General features: G+C 39.9%; 2 protein-coding genes across 4 annotated transcripts in view; one reads left to right on the plus strand and one right to left on the minus strand.

Annotated features, from left to right (window-relative positions):
- Positions 1–9136, minus strand: part of si:ch211-245h14.1 (uncharacterized protein LOC563420 homolog) — a 23745-nt gene extending 14609 nt beyond the window's left edge. For 2 of the 3 annotated variants that reach the window (XM_034200587.1, XM_034200586.1), the window contains exons 1-6: positions 9113–9128; positions 7416–7507; positions 7207–7226; positions 3784–3975; positions 3293–3495; positions 2898–2907 (exon numbers count right to left, since the gene is read on the minus strand). In XM_034200587.1, the coding sequence (XP_034056478.1) occupies positions 2898–2907; positions 3293–3495; positions 3784–3975; positions 7207–7222 (421 nt within the window). In that variant the 5' untranslated portion in view covers positions 7223–7226; positions 7416–7507; positions 9113–9128. Of the gene's footprint in view, positions 1–2897; positions 2908–3292; positions 3496–3783; positions 3976–7206; positions 7227–7415; positions 7508–9112 lie in introns of all 3 variants that reach the window. The other variant, XM_034200585.1, reaches the window with a different exon arrangement.
- znf512 (zinc finger protein 512) overlaps positions 9009–18355 on the plus strand; it is a 21580-nt gene continuing 12233 nt past the window's right edge. The window contains 8 exon segments of the mRNA XM_034200584.1: positions 9009–9260; positions 11866–11976; positions 12080–12138; positions 12231–12289; positions 13406–13619; positions 16995–17196; positions 17297–17386; positions 18006–18104. Of these exon segments, the coding sequence (XP_034056475.1) occupies positions 11877–11976; positions 12080–12138; positions 12231–12289; positions 13406–13619; positions 16995–17196; positions 17297–17386; positions 18006–18104 (823 nt within the window). The 5' untranslated portion in view covers positions 9009–9260; positions 11866–11876.

Genomic DNA, 18355 nt, shown 5'->3' on the forward strand with positions numbered 1-18355 from the left:
ACTCGATAGCATGTCTGCATGTAAGGGAGGAAACTTATACAAAATGTACACCACCCCAAATTGATCATGTTGTTGATAGTGATACAGATGCGCTGCGAATAAAATTAGACTCTGTTGCTCCTTTGAAAAAGAAGAAAATAAAACAACATAGACTAGCTCCATGGCATAATGCCGAAACCCGCAAAATAAAGCAAAAGTCGAGACAACTTGAAAGGATATGGCGTTCCACTAAACTTGAAGAATCTCGTTTAATTTGGCATATTACTCTCAATGAATATAAGAAAGCACTGCGTAAAGCGAGAGCAGCTTACTACTCTTCATTAATAGATGAGAATAAGAATAATGCAAGATTTCTTTTCAGCACTGTAGCCAGGCTGACAGAGAGCCATAGCTCGATTGAGCCTTCTATTCCCATAGCACTCAGTAGTAATGATTTTATGTGCTTTTTTAACGATAAAATTGTTACTCTTAGAAACAAAATTAATGACCTCTTGCCTTTGACCAGTATAGTGTTATCAACAGCTCCCGGAAACGTAAGTTCCAATATTACACTAGATAGTAAACTAGAATGCTTTTCAGCCATAAACCTTGAACAATTAAATTCAATGATTCGCTCTTCTAAACCATCAACGTGTATGTTAGACCCAATTCCAACTAAGCTGTTGAAGGAAGTTTTTCCATTAATTAGCACTTATTTATTAAATATTATGAATATGTCTTTATTATCAGGCTATGTTCCACAATCATTCAAAGTAGCAGTGATAAAACCGCTTCTTAAAAAGCACAACCTCGATCCAGAGGTTTTAGCCAATTATAGACCTATTTCTAATCTTCCGTTCCTCTCAAAAATTCTTGAGAAAGCGGTCGCAAAACAGTTGTGTGATTACTTAAAAAACAATGATTTATTTGAAGCTTTTCAGTCTGGCTTTAGAACACATCATAGCACAGAGACAGCTCTGGTTAAAGTCACAAATGACATTCTAATAGCCTCAGACAAGGGACGTGTCTCTATTCTTGTTTTGCTCGATCTCAGTGCTGCATTTGATACTATCGACCATGATATCTTATTGCAAAGACTAGAGCACTTAGTTGACATACAGGGAACTGCTTTAGGCTGGTTTAGGTCCTATCTATCTGAACGCTCTCAGTTTGTACGTGTCAATGATGAATCTTCCACGCAAACCAAAGTTAGCCATGGAGTGCAACAGGGCTCAGTGCTCGGACCTATTTTGTTCACATTATATATGCTTCCGTTAGGCAATATTATAAGGAATCATTCTGTACATTTTCATTGTTATGCGGATGATACTCAACTATATTTATCAATCAAGCCTGATGAAATTAATCATCTAAATAAAATTCAAGACTGCCTTAAGGACTTAAAAACGTGGATGACCTTAAACTTGTTGATGTTAAACACGACCAAAACTGAAGTTATTGTACTTGGCCCGAAGAATCTACGAAACAAATTATCTAAGGATATACTAACTATGGATGGCATTAATTTGGCCTCCAGTGAGACTGTAAGGAATCTTGGTGTTATATTTGATCAGGATGTATCCTTTAACGCCCACATAAAATCAATTTCAAGGACCGCCTACTTCCATCTACGTAACATTGCAAAAATCAGGCATATCTTGCCTCAAAACGATGCAGAGAAACTAGTCCATGCATTCGTTACTTCAAGGCTGGATTATTGTAACTCTTTATTATCAGGGTGTACCAAGAAGTCAGTCAAGTCGCTTCAGCTGATTCAAAATGCTGCGGCTCGTGTACTAACCAGAGTTAGGAAAAGGGACCACATTACTCCTGTTCTGGCTGCCTTACACTGGCTCCCTATAGAACACAGGATAGAATTTAAAATTCTTCTTCTCGCCTACAAAGCCCTTAATGGGCAGGCGCCATCTTACCTCAAAGAACTCATTATACCCTACTGTCCTACTAGGGCATTGCGTTCCAAGAATGCAGGGTTGTTGGTTGTTCCTAGAGTCTCTAAAAGTACAATGGGAGCCAGAGCCTTTTCTTATCAAGCTCCACATTTGGGGAATCAGCTTCCAGTTTGTGTTTGGGCGGCAGACACCCTATCCGTTTTTAAGAGTGCGCTTAAGACCTTCCTTTTTGATAAAGCTTATAGTTAGGGCTGATTAGATTCAGCCCCTAGTTTTGCTGATATAGGCTTAGTTTGTCGGGGGACATCTTACTTCTTCCTTCTCTCTGTCTATACCTGTGTACTCTCATGTTCCGATTAACCCAGCTTCCCCAAATGTCTTTCTTTTTGGTGTCTATATACGCCGGGATCCGGAGTCATGGATGATCCTGCGCTCCTCTGTCCTGGATCGCGAGCCCTGGATCGCGAGTCGTGGCTGTGGTCCTGGATCATAGGTCCTGGATGGATATCCTCGTGGATTCATTTTCCTATTATACACACATGCATTTCCAAACATTTGGACTACCTATGTTGCAAATGTATTATCTTTTCAATTTACACACGGCATCTATTGCACGTCTGTCCGTCCTGGGAGAGGGATCCCTCCTCTGTTGCTCTCCCTGAGGTTTCTCCCATTTTTCCCTTTAAACTGTGGGTTTTCTTTGGAAGTTTTTCCTTGTACGATGTGAGGGTCTAAGGACAGAGGGTGTCATATTGTCATACTGATATTTTGTACAAACTGTAAAGTCCACTGAGACAAATGTAACATTTGTGATATTGGGCTATATAAATAAACATTGATTGATTGATTGATTGATTCTCATGAATTAAGTTCTCATGAACCTTTGTGGGAAAAGTACTGCGGTGTGAATGCGCCTAATGGCTTATTAATGTAGATATGTACATGTGAGCAAAAAACTTGGAAAACTGTCATCTGAAATTAGAAGGTTATTATTAAAGCCATACTTACAGCTGAAGACCTGAAAGAGAAGAAAAAAAACGAGTGTCAGTCAGAAGAAATTCATCCATTCAGAGGTAAACCACAGCAATGCTTCCTAACCTCTTGAAGGGATAGTTTGAATGTTATTAGTTGGGGTTTATTGAGGTATTTATAAGGTATAGTTACAGCTTATGTCAAGGTTAAGCACTGAAGATATTCCAAATATACCGTACACTTAGAATTATCTTTCATTATTTCCGTTGGGTTTCCCTTTTTTGAGGTGCGCTCCGCCATCTACTGTAACTGATACAATGACTGTACAGTAGATAAACACCTCATACAACCCCACTTCTAAACATCCAAACTAGCCCTTTAAAGTCACATGATCAGTTCTCTTCACATTGATTGTGTGTGAAATGGATTACCTGTGCAGGGGAAACCACAAGAACCCCTTTGACCTGAAACCAGGCCATGTCATTGCGGTTGCAGGTCAGCATTTTGCTCTCATGGAACAGAACGTCTACGGTGACGATGACCTCCGGGTTTTCCACGAGTCTCCTGCTTTCAGGCACAAAATGATCTTTGTCGTAGGTGTGATGCATCACCACCAGAACGATTGGTTTCCCACCTGTGAGCACAGAGATAATGTTGGGAAAATACTGAATGTCCTCTTCTTCCAATATGAGAGTAACATGATAAAAAAGGTATCCCAACTGTAGCTGTGAACATGACAGGATGTATGATTACCTAGAAGAGCATCAGGACTGTTTTAGGCATATGATAGCTATGTGATTAACATGATGATTCAAAAAAGTCAGGATTTTGAGAAAAATATCCTGATGTTGAAGCTCAAGCCGGTGACGAGTGAGATTTTTCGGTGGGAAATCGGCAAATCATCGTCCTAGACATTTCCTACCTGGGATTTTGTCCATTGCCGCTCTGATGTCTGTTCCAACTCGAGACGCGATGGGACAGAAAAGCACCAAGTAGTCACTTTGTTCAGGAGAGATCACCTCGATTTGACCCAACCCTTTGAGGTCATTAACATAGGTCTCATGAGCACCGTTGGTACATCCTGCCACGGAGACATGGAATTTCTTCCCCGGCACTAAACACAGAGAAGATTTGTTTTGAGTAAAAAAAATTCATTTATACCACAAACCCAGATGTAGAAGAACCATGTCCAAAAGTGTGACTTAAAGTTTCAAAAGCCACCAGACTCCATTGTAAAAATACAGAAAACCACCACCATAATATAACGGACAACTATGTTTGCTTTTGTTCTGTTTTTACCTCTCTGTCATTATTAACGACCAGAGATCCAGTTGTATGATTGTCTCACTACATTTGATCAGTTAAACCATTAAAAATGTATCAGAAATGTTAGAAAAGCAGCTTTATTTTTATTACTAAATGTAGTGTATTGTCTACAATACTGGAATATTGCAGTTTTGAAAGAACACCATGGTGGAAAAGTACTTATTTTGTTCACTTAGAGCCAACTTGTTTGTCTCGTGTTCCCCTTGCGCTGCTCGCCATTCTATAAGAACCCCCTCACTTATTCAATCCAAGTTTATTTATATAGCCCATTATCACAAATCATATTTGTCTCAGAGGGCTTCACAGATCAACAAACACAATTGACAATGTAAACGCAATGTAAAACAATGTAAAAACAACAAACTTATCTTACAAGATCAATGGGAAAATACCAATTTAAAGAGGAACATAACACAATGACAGAAATACAGTTAGAGTACAATACTTAAAATTCCATAAAACGAAGGGTCCATGAGGATGTATAAAAGGGGGGTCTTAACTGTACGCTGTACCAAAGAGGAAAGTCTTCAACCTACTCTTAAATGTGTGGACACTGTCTGCCTCCCTAATCGTCACTGGAAGTTGGCTCCAAAGGAACGGAGCTTGGAAGCCGAAAGCTCTAACACCTGAATTTATCTGTGATTAAATAAGATAAGATGTACTCTCTTGATCCCAATTTGGGACATTTTTGCGTGGCAGCACCATAAAAGACAAGGCACTGCACATAAGAGAAATCAAAAGGGTAGAAATAAACAATTCTAAAATGTAAACATCTCAAAATAGAAAAAAAGCATTAAAAAAAATTAGGGCCGGGACTTTAACGCGTTAATTAAGATTAATTAATTACACAAAAATTAACGCTTTAAAAAAATTAACGCATTTTAATCGCACTTATTTTTGCACCGCGGAACGTTTCTCACTGGATGAGTTTCAGGCGTACCGATTATACTGGAGCACCAACTAACGTTCATGACTTCAGACAACAACAAACCACAGTGAACAACAGTGGGAAATGTTGTTTTAAAAAACGGACGGATGGAAGCGTCGATAAGAGCACGGTTGTGTGCAAATTATGCAAAAAGGAATTCGCATATCACCGCAGCACATCAAGCCTCAAGTATCACCTCAATGCAAAATATATAGCAGCTAGCGTGGAAGCTAGCGTGGACGTTAGCCTCTTTTATCGCGTTCACACCAAAAAGAGCCGGTACTAAAATTAGTTCATGAGAACCTTTTTACCCCCACGAAAGTCCCTGCTAGAGAGCAGAGAGCTGCTAGAGAGCAGGGACTTTCGTGCGGCTCTCTTGTGAGAAAAGAGCTATATTTCTGATTGGCTGGGCGGATTGCAAACCACGCCCCGTAAAACTCCCAAAAAGTTTTGTGAAGCCGCCATTTTATTATCCTCGCATTAGCATTATTAGCATTAGCCCAGCGCAGAAACGCAGAGAGACTAACTTATGACAACACAAAATAAAACATGGGAGCGGTGGAGATGAGGAGGTGTCGGCGTTCTGGCAATTTACTCGGAAGGCTTCAGTAGAAGCTGCTGGGAGTCCCAGCAGCTTCTACTGAAGCCTTCCCCAACTCCGGGGACTTCCGGCCGGGGACTTTGGGCGGCAGTATACGCCGTGAAGTGGTTTGCGGCCTGCCAGTAAACCCAAAGCAGAAGAAGAACAAGTGACGTCAGCGGCTTCATTTGTTCTCATGAACTAAGTTCTCATGAACCTTTGTGGGAAAAGTACTGCGGTGTGAATGCGCCTAATGGTATACTAAAATCCATGTGAAAAAAATTGCTTCTCACTGTTCTCAGCTCAAATATTTATGTGATTAAAAATGCGATTAATTTCGATTAATTAATTACAAAGCCTCTAATTAATTAGATTAATTTTTTTAATCGAGTCCCGGCCCTAAAAAAAATATATACATACATGTTGAAATACCAAGTCACAGTAATTCCACGTTTTTTTTTATGTTTCTTATGTTAAACCTGTTGTTATTGTATTTAACCCAACTGCTCCTTAGATGAAAATCACGTATACCTCACCCTTGATACAAATGCATTTAAACTTGATATTTACACTTATTGTGAGTGAAAAATAATAATATTAAGACTCACTTCTAGCAGTTTCAACATCTATGTTAAGAGCTTTTATTGAGACATTTGACACTTGCTTGTCTTTCATACGCTTTGATAGTTCTGGGGACGGGACACCAGGCTTTTGAATGATTTAAATTAATATGTTTTTTTGTGTGGAAATACGGTATATTGCAATCCCTAATCTTTCTTCCTATCCCCTGCAATACCCTGAAGTACCTCTAGGGTTGGGAACCACTGACTTAAAGGACCAGTGTGTAGCTTTAGTGACATCTAGTGGTGAAAATGCAGATTGCAACCAAGTGCTGCAAGAATTATTATCATTTTTTGATGCCAACCTAGAACAAAAAAGCCACAAAAAAAGCCAATTGAGGGTTTCCATTGGAATTATGAATATTGGGGGAGAAGCTTCGTAGCAAACACAACGTTATGATGGTTATAAGTTTAGTCCAGCAAGATAAAAGCACAACCTTTTTCATAATCATGTGATTGTGTAAATATTATATTCAATTTCTGACAATAATTCCGCCCTGTCCTACACATAGGTCCTTCAAGTTAAAGTGCCCACACCCTGAAACTAAATTAAATCTTATATTTAAAGCTGTGTGTGAGTATTAGCAGCCACTGATCTTTGAATGTTGAAAGTGAAAGTATTCATTGTGCTGTAAAATGGCCCCTCTTAGGGTGTTACCGTCATATAACACAGGCTGTATTTCCTGCTAATCCTTACATTTGACGGATACATTGATATTTAAAATCATCACATTTAGAGACACATGGTGTTCATTAGACAGGTAGGACGAATTGTAATCTGTAAAGTCGTTAAAGCTGTCAGACAAATGTCGTAAAAAAACAGGTGACCTCTGAAATGTGTATAAAGTTGCAAATGTGTACATGTAGTTTATTTCTAAAGACACTTCTTACCCTTTTTCTGGTCCATGTTTCTGAGGAAGAGAAATTGAAACCTTTAGTACACACACTTCAAACATGCGTCACAAACACTCTTCTCTGTCTCTTAAAAAAGTGTGCGTTAGTCCGTGAGACTTAATTAAAGTTAACTTAGAGTTGTATAACCTACTGAGTAACCCCGTTTCATGGTAGATATGCAGCAGCCTTAAAAGAAGAGTACTTACTGAAAAGATCGATAGCTTCTCTGGTCTGACTCTGGCTTGTTGCTCTGCTCGTTCACTTTCACTTTCTGCGGCTACGTGCTCTCTGGTGACAGCTGCAGGAAGAGGAGAGGATACACTGAGTTCATCCAGAAAACATGTGACAGAGGTGGGAAGAACTCACATCTTGTACTTGAGTAAAAGTAGAAGTACTCAGAGATAAGGTGCTATCAAAGCTGGTAAAGGTGCAGCTAGTTTGAATGACTTTGTATACTGCAGGGTAGCTGGTGAATTTACTCCAGGTGGAACTAAAGTCTGATTTAACACTTGATTAGATTTCACATCATTCATCCTGATCTGTGAAGTCACTAAATAAATGTAGTGTAGAAAAAGTACAAAGTAGCAGAAGAGGGAAGTAACTATATGTAAAGTACAGTACTTAAGTAAAACTTTGAGATACTTGTACTTGAATATTTATGCTACTTTGTACTTTTACTCCATTACATGTATTTAATCCCTTTAGTTACTTGTGGATGAATGATGTGAAATATAATCTTAAATCAGACTTTAGTTCCACCTGGAGTAAATCCACCAGCTACCCTGCAGTATACAAAGTCATTCAAACTAGCTGCACCTTTACCAGCTTTGAGAACACTTTAATGATCAATCATTATAATCAAAAGTGAAATAAACTGTATCAAATCAAATAAGAGGAGAAAATTAAATAATGTACAGGAATGAAGATCTTAAATGCAACTTTAATTACTTGTTGTTTTACATTTAAACCTACTCAGTTTTACAGCTTGACCCTCAAACTTGATTTCATTTTAAACTTTTCATTATTTGTATTAAATGTCTACTTATATCCCACTCCCCTGAAGCAGCCTATCAGCTCTCAGAGGCAGGCTGCTGTCAGGAGGACACGCCCCCCTTAATGCTGCATTCATGGTCTGCTCGTAAATTCCTACAACTTAAATATTTCCATTTGATCAGCCTTTACTTCCTGTGCATTACATCTCAGGGGCAAACATTGTACTTGTGTTGCTCCAATTACATGTACAAGAGAATACTCGTTTTTAAATACCTTGAAGATTCATGTTTTTTATATTAAATACAATCAGCTAAAACATGATCATGCATTATAATAGATACATGTGAGATACTGAGTAGTTTCAAAACCAGCTGGGATGGCCACATTAATGCATCAATAATTATAATACACTGACAAAAATAAAGATATTAAAATGGGGCATTCTGCAAAACGAGTTTTAGTATAATAAATGACTGTTGTACTTTAATATATAGAATTTTTTGCACTACTTTTTAATTAGTATTTTTGTATTTCATTATATATTTTGGATTGTTGGAGGTCATAATATTTGCATTGCTATTTCTACACTGTAGCTTTGTGCATAATGACAATAAACCTTTGAATCATGAATCTTTTAATCTAACTTGAGATAAGGCATGAATTGTTTTGCTTGTAACAAAATATTTCTATAATGTAATATTGGTATTTATACACACAAAAATGCTATATTTTACTTTTTTTTACCACTGCATGCTTAGTCAATATAACTGATTCTGTAAATCGCTGTATTTCCCACAGCCCCTGAAGGCAGCAGCAGATGCGGGTCTTATTTGTTCTCCAGCAGGAGGGCGTTCCGCTCACAAACACAAATACAGAGTGGTGAATTATGCTCCACATGCAGATACTGTACATGTTTGTTTCTCCAGACTCTGTGTAGCTCCAGGACCGGGCCTCGCTGTGCAGCTTCGCCGTCCTCAGGGTGTCAAAGCCGGGGAAAAGGCTTCCGAGGAGGCCGGCCTCAGACATGGAGGCTCTGCAGAGGAAAGAGCTGTAGGACGGTAAGATCTCCTCTCATTTGGTGAAGAAAAACCACGAAGAGCAGGTTATGGTGTGCAGGAAAACACTGTATGCTTCAGCTGTTTCCTGCATCCTGAAAAAGAAGCATGTTTTTGTTTTATTTATCTTTTCCTCAGCTCCAGGAAAGGCTGTTTTTTTTTTTTTTTTACAGGGTTGCTGGACCGAGAAAAAAACACATTCCTCGCTTTAACTGCATTATAACCGGTTGTTTCCATTAAAGCTGCATGCCAGTGGCCTTCAGTGTGACATGCACGGTGCGTTCAGGTGTACACTGTAAACATGATCATCATAATAAGTCATCAGGAACAGGAAACGCATCATTTGACTACTTTAACGAAAGCATTCAGACAGTAAAACCTTTATGATGCTAGTACAGATAAACCTTTATTTGCAACCATATGTAAGGTTATATGCAGAGGTGGCAAATGTTTTAGATATTTAACTAAATTAAAACTACAAGTGAAAGTAATGCAGTTAAACAAAAGTATAAGCATACAAAAGTAGAAGTAGTAGTTATTATGTCAGGTGTTGTATTACTGGAGTATAATTAGTGATGTATCCCATCACTTTGATGCTGCAGCTGGTAAAGGTGGAGCTCATTTAAAATATTGTATAATGAAAATTACCGTAGTCTTACACACAACACAATCCTTCAAAAATCTTAAGTAAATACTGAAATATTAGCTCCATCATATTCTCTAAGTACCAAAGTTCAAATGTATCCATGATATCACATTTCATTCTATGTGGTGTTAAAACCCTGATTTGTATAAAATGATTATAGACGTGGCGTGTGGCGCAGTGGATAGAGCGTTGGTGTTGGGATCAGGGGGTCACAGGTTCAAACCCACTGCAGTCAGCATGTCGTTGTGTCCCTGAGACTCTTCACCCCAAATTGCCTCCTGTGGGGATTGTCCACAGTATTGAGTATGTAAGTCGCTTTGGATAAAAGCATCTAACAAGTGACATGTGATGAAATGTAATGTAATAGACCAGGGGTGCCCAACCAGTCGATCGCGATCGACCGGTCGATCGCGGGGAGATTCCCAGTCGATCGCGAGATGTGTCTAAAAATAGAACAACAATATTCTGTTTTATCGTTAATGTCTTGTAACATAATCTTCCTATGCAGAATAATGTACATGAACGCATCAAAGCTTTGTGATTGGCCGGCGTGACCCCATGTGTCGGGGCGTGGCTGGTGGGCAGTGGGCACTATTTCGCTGACGTTGTCCGTGTCAACAGGAGTGACAGTCCGCACACACACAAGACCGCAATTATGGCAGAAGCAAAAAAGCCCAAAATATATAATTTTCACTCCGAGTGGGAGGATGATTATTTTTGTATCTATTCCAATTCAAAGTCCATCTGTCTCATCTGCAATGCGAGTGTTGCTTTATCAAAGAAGGGTAATTTAGGAGCGGCATTTCAAAACAGTGCACAAACGCTACGAGACGGAATTCCCTCCTCATTCTGCCCTACGCTCCCAAAAGGGGAGGGGCCTGAGAGGACAGCTAAATGCACAGCAGTCCATTTTCACCAGGCCCAACAACAAGAGCAAGGCTGCTACCATAGCATCTTATCGTGTCAGTCACGTTCTTGAGAAACACATGAAGTCTTTCAAAGACGGCGAAGTTGTGAAAGAAGCATTCCTGGAGGCTGCGACGCGCTTTTGGGGGACAGTAAAAATAACAGTAGCATTTTAACAGGTTTTTGATATAATAAAAACACAAGTTTGATACCGTTATTAATCAGCTGTAAGTTTTAGTTTGTCTGAACGTATTCATTATAATTATTGTACACAATGGTATAAGAATGCAAACATTAAGATCTGTTCTGTTTAAATTGATTATAGTCTATTATCAATTCAGGTTAAGAAACTAGTGTTGCTTGCATCCTATTTTAAAGGCATTTCTTTTGATATTCTACTAAAATGCAACAAAAAAGGGTTTGATTCTATTAATTTTGTGTTTTTTATTGCACTTTGTCAGCAGATTCCTGAGTAGCTTCAGATCTGAGTTGTCTTATTAGTAAGCCTAATTTATACTTTTGTAGCAACACTATTTTTATATAATGGCAAAGAAAGGGTTCAGAGTCTTTTCTTGTTTTCCTGTGTCATATGTGGCAGCACTGTTCAATGTTTCTTGAAAACATTACCCACTGTAGTGACGTGTGAATAAACTCCAACTCCGTATCAACAACACTGTTGTGTAACTTCAGTTAAATACTTGTATGTGTGTAGATCAGAAAGAGGTAAGATAAAGGATCTGCAGTATTTTATGAAGTATTAATCGTACAAAGGTCAGTTTTATACAAGTAGAAGTGTGTATTTACCTGGTAGTAGGCTGTCAGTAATGGCTACGCCTCTCTATTTGGACTGGTAGATCTCGGCAGACTGGCAACTTTAAAAGTAGCTCTCGGTTCAAAAAAGGTTGGGCACCCCTGTAATAGACCTTCAATTTAAGGACAATTAAAATATGACTTTGCTCGGTGTCAAACCAATCTGTGTGTTTATTAGATTGAATTTTGTGAAATACCACTCACTGTGATGTTCCCTCTTCTCTGTTTTAACGCTGCTTTCTGCAGGGTTTCCTAGCATGGACCCTGCTCCCATCGGAGGGGATATGTCACCTCTGTATGTGCCGAGGAAGAGGAGATCAGTCCAGTCCCAGCCTAAAAGTGGAGTGCCATGTCCAGGTAAAGAACAGTGTATTCTTTATCAACATAATTATGGTGGTAGTAAAATCCTTTCATTGCGTTCATTTTTCTGATTTTGAATTAACTTTTATATTCTCTCCAGTAGTTGTTCAGCGAATACCTGAAAGACCCTGTGACTTAAATTCAGCTGGATATCCCAAGGTGAGAATACACTGATAATAAGTACAACACCTGTTACATTAAATGATCTATATCCAGAAATGTACTTTATGCACGCTTTACAAATGTTTCAGAATGACGAGTCTGAAGCCATGGACGCTCTAAAGATGAAGAGAACCTACGGTAGAAAAAGGTAAGAGACTCATCGACCTGTTGATTTTAGATTTGCATGACAGATACAGCAAACGCTGATAATAATGACAGGGATCTTACGGTCATTAAAAACCTGGAAAAGTCATGGAAATTCTAAATGCTAATTCCAGGCCTTGGAAAAGTTACGGAAAACAATATTTTTCCCAAAGTTTTGGAAAAGTCATGGAAATGTAACTAAAGTTGCTTCAAATATAATTTATATTTTATCTAATCGCATAAATAGTAATACTATAATGATAATAAATACTGTATCGTATAGTAATGAAACGTAAAATGGCATTTAACTGACGAGGTGTTTTGCTGCTGAGAGATTTGAGTTGCTTTAGCGAGAAGCTAGTGAGCCTATTGGATTTGTTTTAGATAGGCACAACATGTTTCATATGCAGACCTTGTTTTCCTGTTCCATGTTCAAATAAACCATTTTCAGTGGTACCGCTGAGAAAGAGTAATTTTTTTGGTCATGGAAAATTAGGTGAAGGTCATGGAAAAGTCATTGAAAATCATTGGTGAAAAAGTGTATGAACCATGTAATGACGAATATAAACATTTATAAACATATTGTTCACGACTGAACCAATACACGCAGCTTAAAAAACAGTCAGTATCTCAAAACGAATGGGCAAGTTATTGCGCTTTTCAAAATGTCAGGTTTATAACCACTAGGAGGCCATCCACATACTTTTTCAAATGCTTGTGACAATCTTAGAAATACAAATGTCTCTCAAAAAACTACTTTTTAAGCGCTCCAATGTTGTAACATTAATCAGTTATACATCAACTAAAGTTAGGCAGCGTCCACAGTGGCAATTTATTTAGAAAGGTCAAAAGTTAGCTAGCTTTAAAATAATCTATACAATACAATACAGCTTTATTTGAAAAGCACTTTCAAAACTCCAGACCAAAGTGCTGTACAGAGAAATAAATAAAATACAAAAATCACAAAACTCAGATTACAAATCATAAAATAAGTGGAAATAGAAATAAAAAGGTCAAAACTAAAACAAGAATCAAAACAATCATAGCGGTAAAATAAATAAAGTGCATTATCACGTTACATTTCCAACATTTGAAATGTAAATATACTGTTTTCTATCAGGTACGAGGACCTGCAGAGTGTTCCCATAGGAGCAGTAGATTACCCAACCACCAGCTGCTCCGTTGTGATGTCATCGGGGGGTCTGGCCAATGGGGCGGACCCAGACTCCTTGGCCCCGCCCGATGCCAGGCTGCCTCCGAGACTTTCTGCATGGCCCCAAGGTCCTGAAACCAGCAGGGGGCCGAATCAGGACCAGGTCTGGAGCCAGGACCAGGTTCTATTCTATTTGTATTTACTTGCACTATTTTAAAGGTCCCCTATTATACTGGTTTTCATCAACATATTACAGGTCTCAGATATATACAGAACCTGTCTCTGATTGGCTGAAACACCAAACAGATCATTGCAGCATTACCCATAATCCCCTCTGTTTCAGCCCTGTTTCAAAAGTGCTGATTCTCTGTCTGTTACTTTAGATGAAAATAAGGAGCCCCTCCCCACGCCCCTCTGAGAGAGATTTGGTTAGAAAGAACTCAATGGTGCTCTAGGAGGAGATTCAGGTGATAAGGTGGGGGGGGGGGGGTTACCTTGGTTGCTGATTGGCTAATGGTTACATTACATGTTACTTGTTAGACGCTTTTATCCAAAGCAACTAACATACTCAATACTGTGGGCAATCCCCACAGGAGCACTTTGGAGTGAAGTGTCTCAGGGACACAACGACATGCTGACTGCAGTGGGGTTTGAACCTGTACTCCCCTGATCCGAACACCAAGGGTCTATCCACTGCGCCACAAGCCAAAAAATCGTTATGACATCATAAAGTGGCCAAAATCGGATCAACTCATTCTCAGACAGGTTTTTATAGAAATGGATCAAAAAGAGAGAGAATCTTTGTTCCTGAAACTTTCAGAGTCTCTTTCCACAGAGGGGACACATGTTGATGTAGAAGAGACCTGAAGAAGAGGGGACACATGTTGATGTAGAAGAGACATGAAGAAGAGGGGACACATGTTGATGTAGAAGAGACATGAAGAAGAGGGGACACATGTTGATGTAGAAGAGACATGAAGAAGAGGGGACACATGTTGATGTAGAAGAGACATGAAGAAGAGGGGACACATGTTGATGTAGAAGAGACATGAAGAAGAGGGGACACATGTTGATGTAGAAGAGACATGAAGAAGAGGGGACACATGTTGATGTAGAAGAGATGTGAAGAAGAGGGGACACATGTTGATGTAGAAGAGACATGAAGAAGAGGGGACACATGTTGATGAAGAAGAGACATGAAGAAGAGGGGACACATGTTAATGTAGAAGAGACATGAAGAAGAGGGGACACATGTTGATGTAGAAGAGACATGAAGAAGAGGGGACACATGTTGATGTAGAAGAGACATGAAGAAGAGGGGACACATGTTGATGTAGAAGAGACATGAAGAAGAGGGGACACATGTTGATGTAGAAGAGACATGAAGAAGAGGGGACACATGTTGATGTAGAAGAGACATGAAGAAGAGGGGACACATGTTGATGTAGAAGAGACATGAAGAAGAGGGGACACATGTTGATGTAGAAGAGATGTGAAGAAGAGGGGGACACATGTTGATGTAGAAGAGACATGAAGAAGAGGGGACACATGTTGATGAAGAAGAGACATGAAGAAGAGGGGACACATGTTAATGTAGAAGAGACATGAAGAAGAGGGGACACATGTTGATGTAGAAGAGACATGAAGAAGAGGGGACACATGTTGATGTAGAAGAGACATGAAGAAGAGGGGACACATGTTGATGTAGAAGAGACATGAAGAAGAGGGGACACATGTTGATGTAGAAGAGACATGAAGAAGAGGGGACACATGTTGATGTAGAAGAGACGTGAAGAAGAGGGGACACATGTTGATGTAGAAGAGACATGAAGAAGAAGGGGACACATGTTGATGTAGAAGAGACATGAAGAAGAGGGGACACATGTTGATGTAGAAGAGACATGAAGAAGAGGGGGACACATGTGATGTAGAAGAGACATGAAGAAGAGGGGACACATGTTGATGTAGAAGAGACATGAAGAAGAGGGGACACATGTTGATGTAGAAGAGACATGAAGAAGAGAGGGACACATGTTGATGTAGAAGAGACATGAAGAAGAGGGGACACATGTTGATGTAGAAGAGACATGAAGAAGAGGGGACACATGTTGATGTAGAAGAGATGTGAAGAAGAGGGGACACATGTTGATGTAGAAGAGACATGAAGAAGAGGGGACACATGTTGATGAAGAAGAGACATGAAGAAGAGGGGACACATGTTAATGTAGAAGAGACATGAAGAAGAGGGGACACATGTTGATGTAGAAGAGACATGAAGAAGAGGGGACACATGTTGATGTAGAGAGGACATTGAAGAAGAGGGGACACCTGTTGATGTAGAAGAGACATGAAGAAGAGGGGACACATGTTGATGTAGAAGAGACATGAAGAAGAGGGGACACATGTTGATGTAGAAGAGACATGAAGAAGAGGGGACACATGTTGATGTAGAAGAGACATGAAGAAGAGGGGACACATGTTGATGTAGAAGAGATGTGAAGAAGAGGGGACACATGTTGATGTAGAAGAGACATGAAGAAGAGGGGACACATGTGATGAAGAAGAGACATGAAGAAGAGGGGACACATGTTAATGTAGAAGAGACATGAAGAATAGGGGGGACACATGTTGATGTAGAAGAGACATGAAGAAGAGGGGACACATGTTGATGTAGAAGAGACATGAAGAAGAGGGGACACATGTTGATGTAGAAGAGACATGAAGAAGAGGGGACACATGTTGATGTAGAAGAGACATGAAGAAGAGGGGACACATGTTGATGTAGAAGAGACGTGAAGAAGAGGGACACATGTTGATGTAGAAGAGACATGAAGAAGAGGGGACACATGTTGATGTAGAAGAGACATGAAGAAGAGGGGACACATGTTGATGTAGAAGAGACATGAAGAAGAGGGGACACATGTTGATGTAGAAGAGACATGAAGAAGAGGGGACACATGTTGATGTAGAAGACACATGAAGAAGAGGGGACACATGTTGATGTAGAAGACACATGAAGAAGAGGGGACACATGTTGATGTTGAAGAGACATGGAGAAGAGGGGACACATGTTGATGTATAAGAGACATGAAGAAGAGGGGACACATGTTGATGTAGAAGAGACATGAAGAAGAGGGGACATATGTTGATGTAGAAGAGACATGAAGAAGAGGGGACACATGTTGATGTAGAAGAGACATGAAGAAGAGGGGACACATGTTGATGTAGAAGAGACATGAAGAAGAGGGGACACATGTTGATGTAGAAGAGACATGAAGAGACATGAAGAAGAGGGGACACATGTTGATGTAGAAGAGACATGAAGAAGAGGGGACACATGTTGATGAAGAAGAGACATGAAGAAGAGGGGACACATGTTGATGTAGAAGAGACATGAAGAAGAGGATTTTGCATAATAGGTGACCTTTAACTATTGTATCTGTGTTATTGTGTTGCTGTTGGAGGAGCCTGTGATCTAAGATTTTCATTGATATATCTACACTGTAGCTAATATATAAATGACAATAATAGCCTTGAATCTTGAATCTTGAACCAGGTCTGGAGCTCTGGAAGGGACAGACTGGGACACTCGAGCCAGGACCAGGTCTGGATGCCGGGTCGGGACAGGGTTCAGGATCAGGGCTGGAGCGCAGGAAGAGAGCGAGGACCCTCGGAGGATCAGAGCTGGGGACCGGGCCGGAGCCAAGACCCCCCCTGGAACCACACGAGAGGAGACAGAGGGCCCGTCTGGAGACCCGGTAACCACACTTTACTTTAAAGGTCACCTATTATGCAAAATCCACTTTTTCATGTCTTTTATACATTTGGGAGATTGATTTTGTTCAGTTACTTTCACAGACTTGAACATGAAGAAAGTCCTGAGAGTGGAGATGGAGCGAAGTCCTCCGGTCAATAACTTCTCACCGCCGTCAGAGGGCAGAGACTCCTGTAAGTCAACATCCTGTCTGATATTACAGGAGATAGAGTGAGACTCATTACTAGACATTCATTGTTTTGTCAAATATGTTCTAAATAATTGCATCTTCCTAGGACTATTAGCACTAGCAGTCTCGCTAGCAGCCACATTGTTTAGGCTGTCAAATACACTGCACCGTTTTAGATTCAATGAGTGTCTCGTTTGCAAATGCTTCATTAAGTTGCTTTTGTTACCCCCTTTACAAGCAACTAATTGAGTACATAGATTGCACCTTGCACTATCGCCACTACATTTTTTAAAGTGCACCCAGACCTTCGATCGCTTCGCTCTGTCCGCCATGCCTGCGGGAGTCTCACAACAATAATAAGAGCGCTAATGAGAGAGATGACGAGTGGCATTTACAGTGGCCAATCAGAGGGGTCTCAAACCGGATACATCACACGGGATCAGGGTTCCCAACCAACCAGAATGGTTTAAAGTTAAACTAAGGAAGTAGACGTAACACATATACCGATAGCTGCACCGTTTGTCCAGCGGCTTAACGGTGTACCGATACCGTCCAATCAGGTACCGGTATTGACTTAGTACCGGTTCTCGATACCCATCTCTAATCTTCAGTAAATATTCCAGGTTCAGAAGCAGCCAGTGTTGATGAGGTTCCGACGGTTCAGCCGAGTGAGGATCAGAAACCCCCCCCCACCAAGAAGGAGCCCCCCACCTACCCTCCAGGTGAGAGGTTTCATTTCTTTGAAAAGGTTCACCTTCTGTTAAGTATCGCTGTCTTGTCTAAAATGACTCCTTCAGGTAAATAGATCGATTATAGAGTACGGTTGGGTTAAAAAAACTGTCAATTCAACTTAGAATGAAACTTCAGAAGCTGCAGTAACATATTCACTGATACCACAGGTCACAATATAAAAGGACTTATATATTTATATTGTCTAAAATGAAACCTTTATTAATGCTATTTTTCCAGAGGT

This window comes from Gymnodraco acuticeps, unplaced genomic scaffold (genome assembly GCF_902827175.1).
Source record: "Gymnodraco acuticeps unplaced genomic scaffold, fGymAcu1.1, whole genome shotgun sequence".
NCBI lineage: Eukaryota > Metazoa > Chordata > Actinopteri > Perciformes > Bathydraconidae > Gymnodraco > Gymnodraco acuticeps.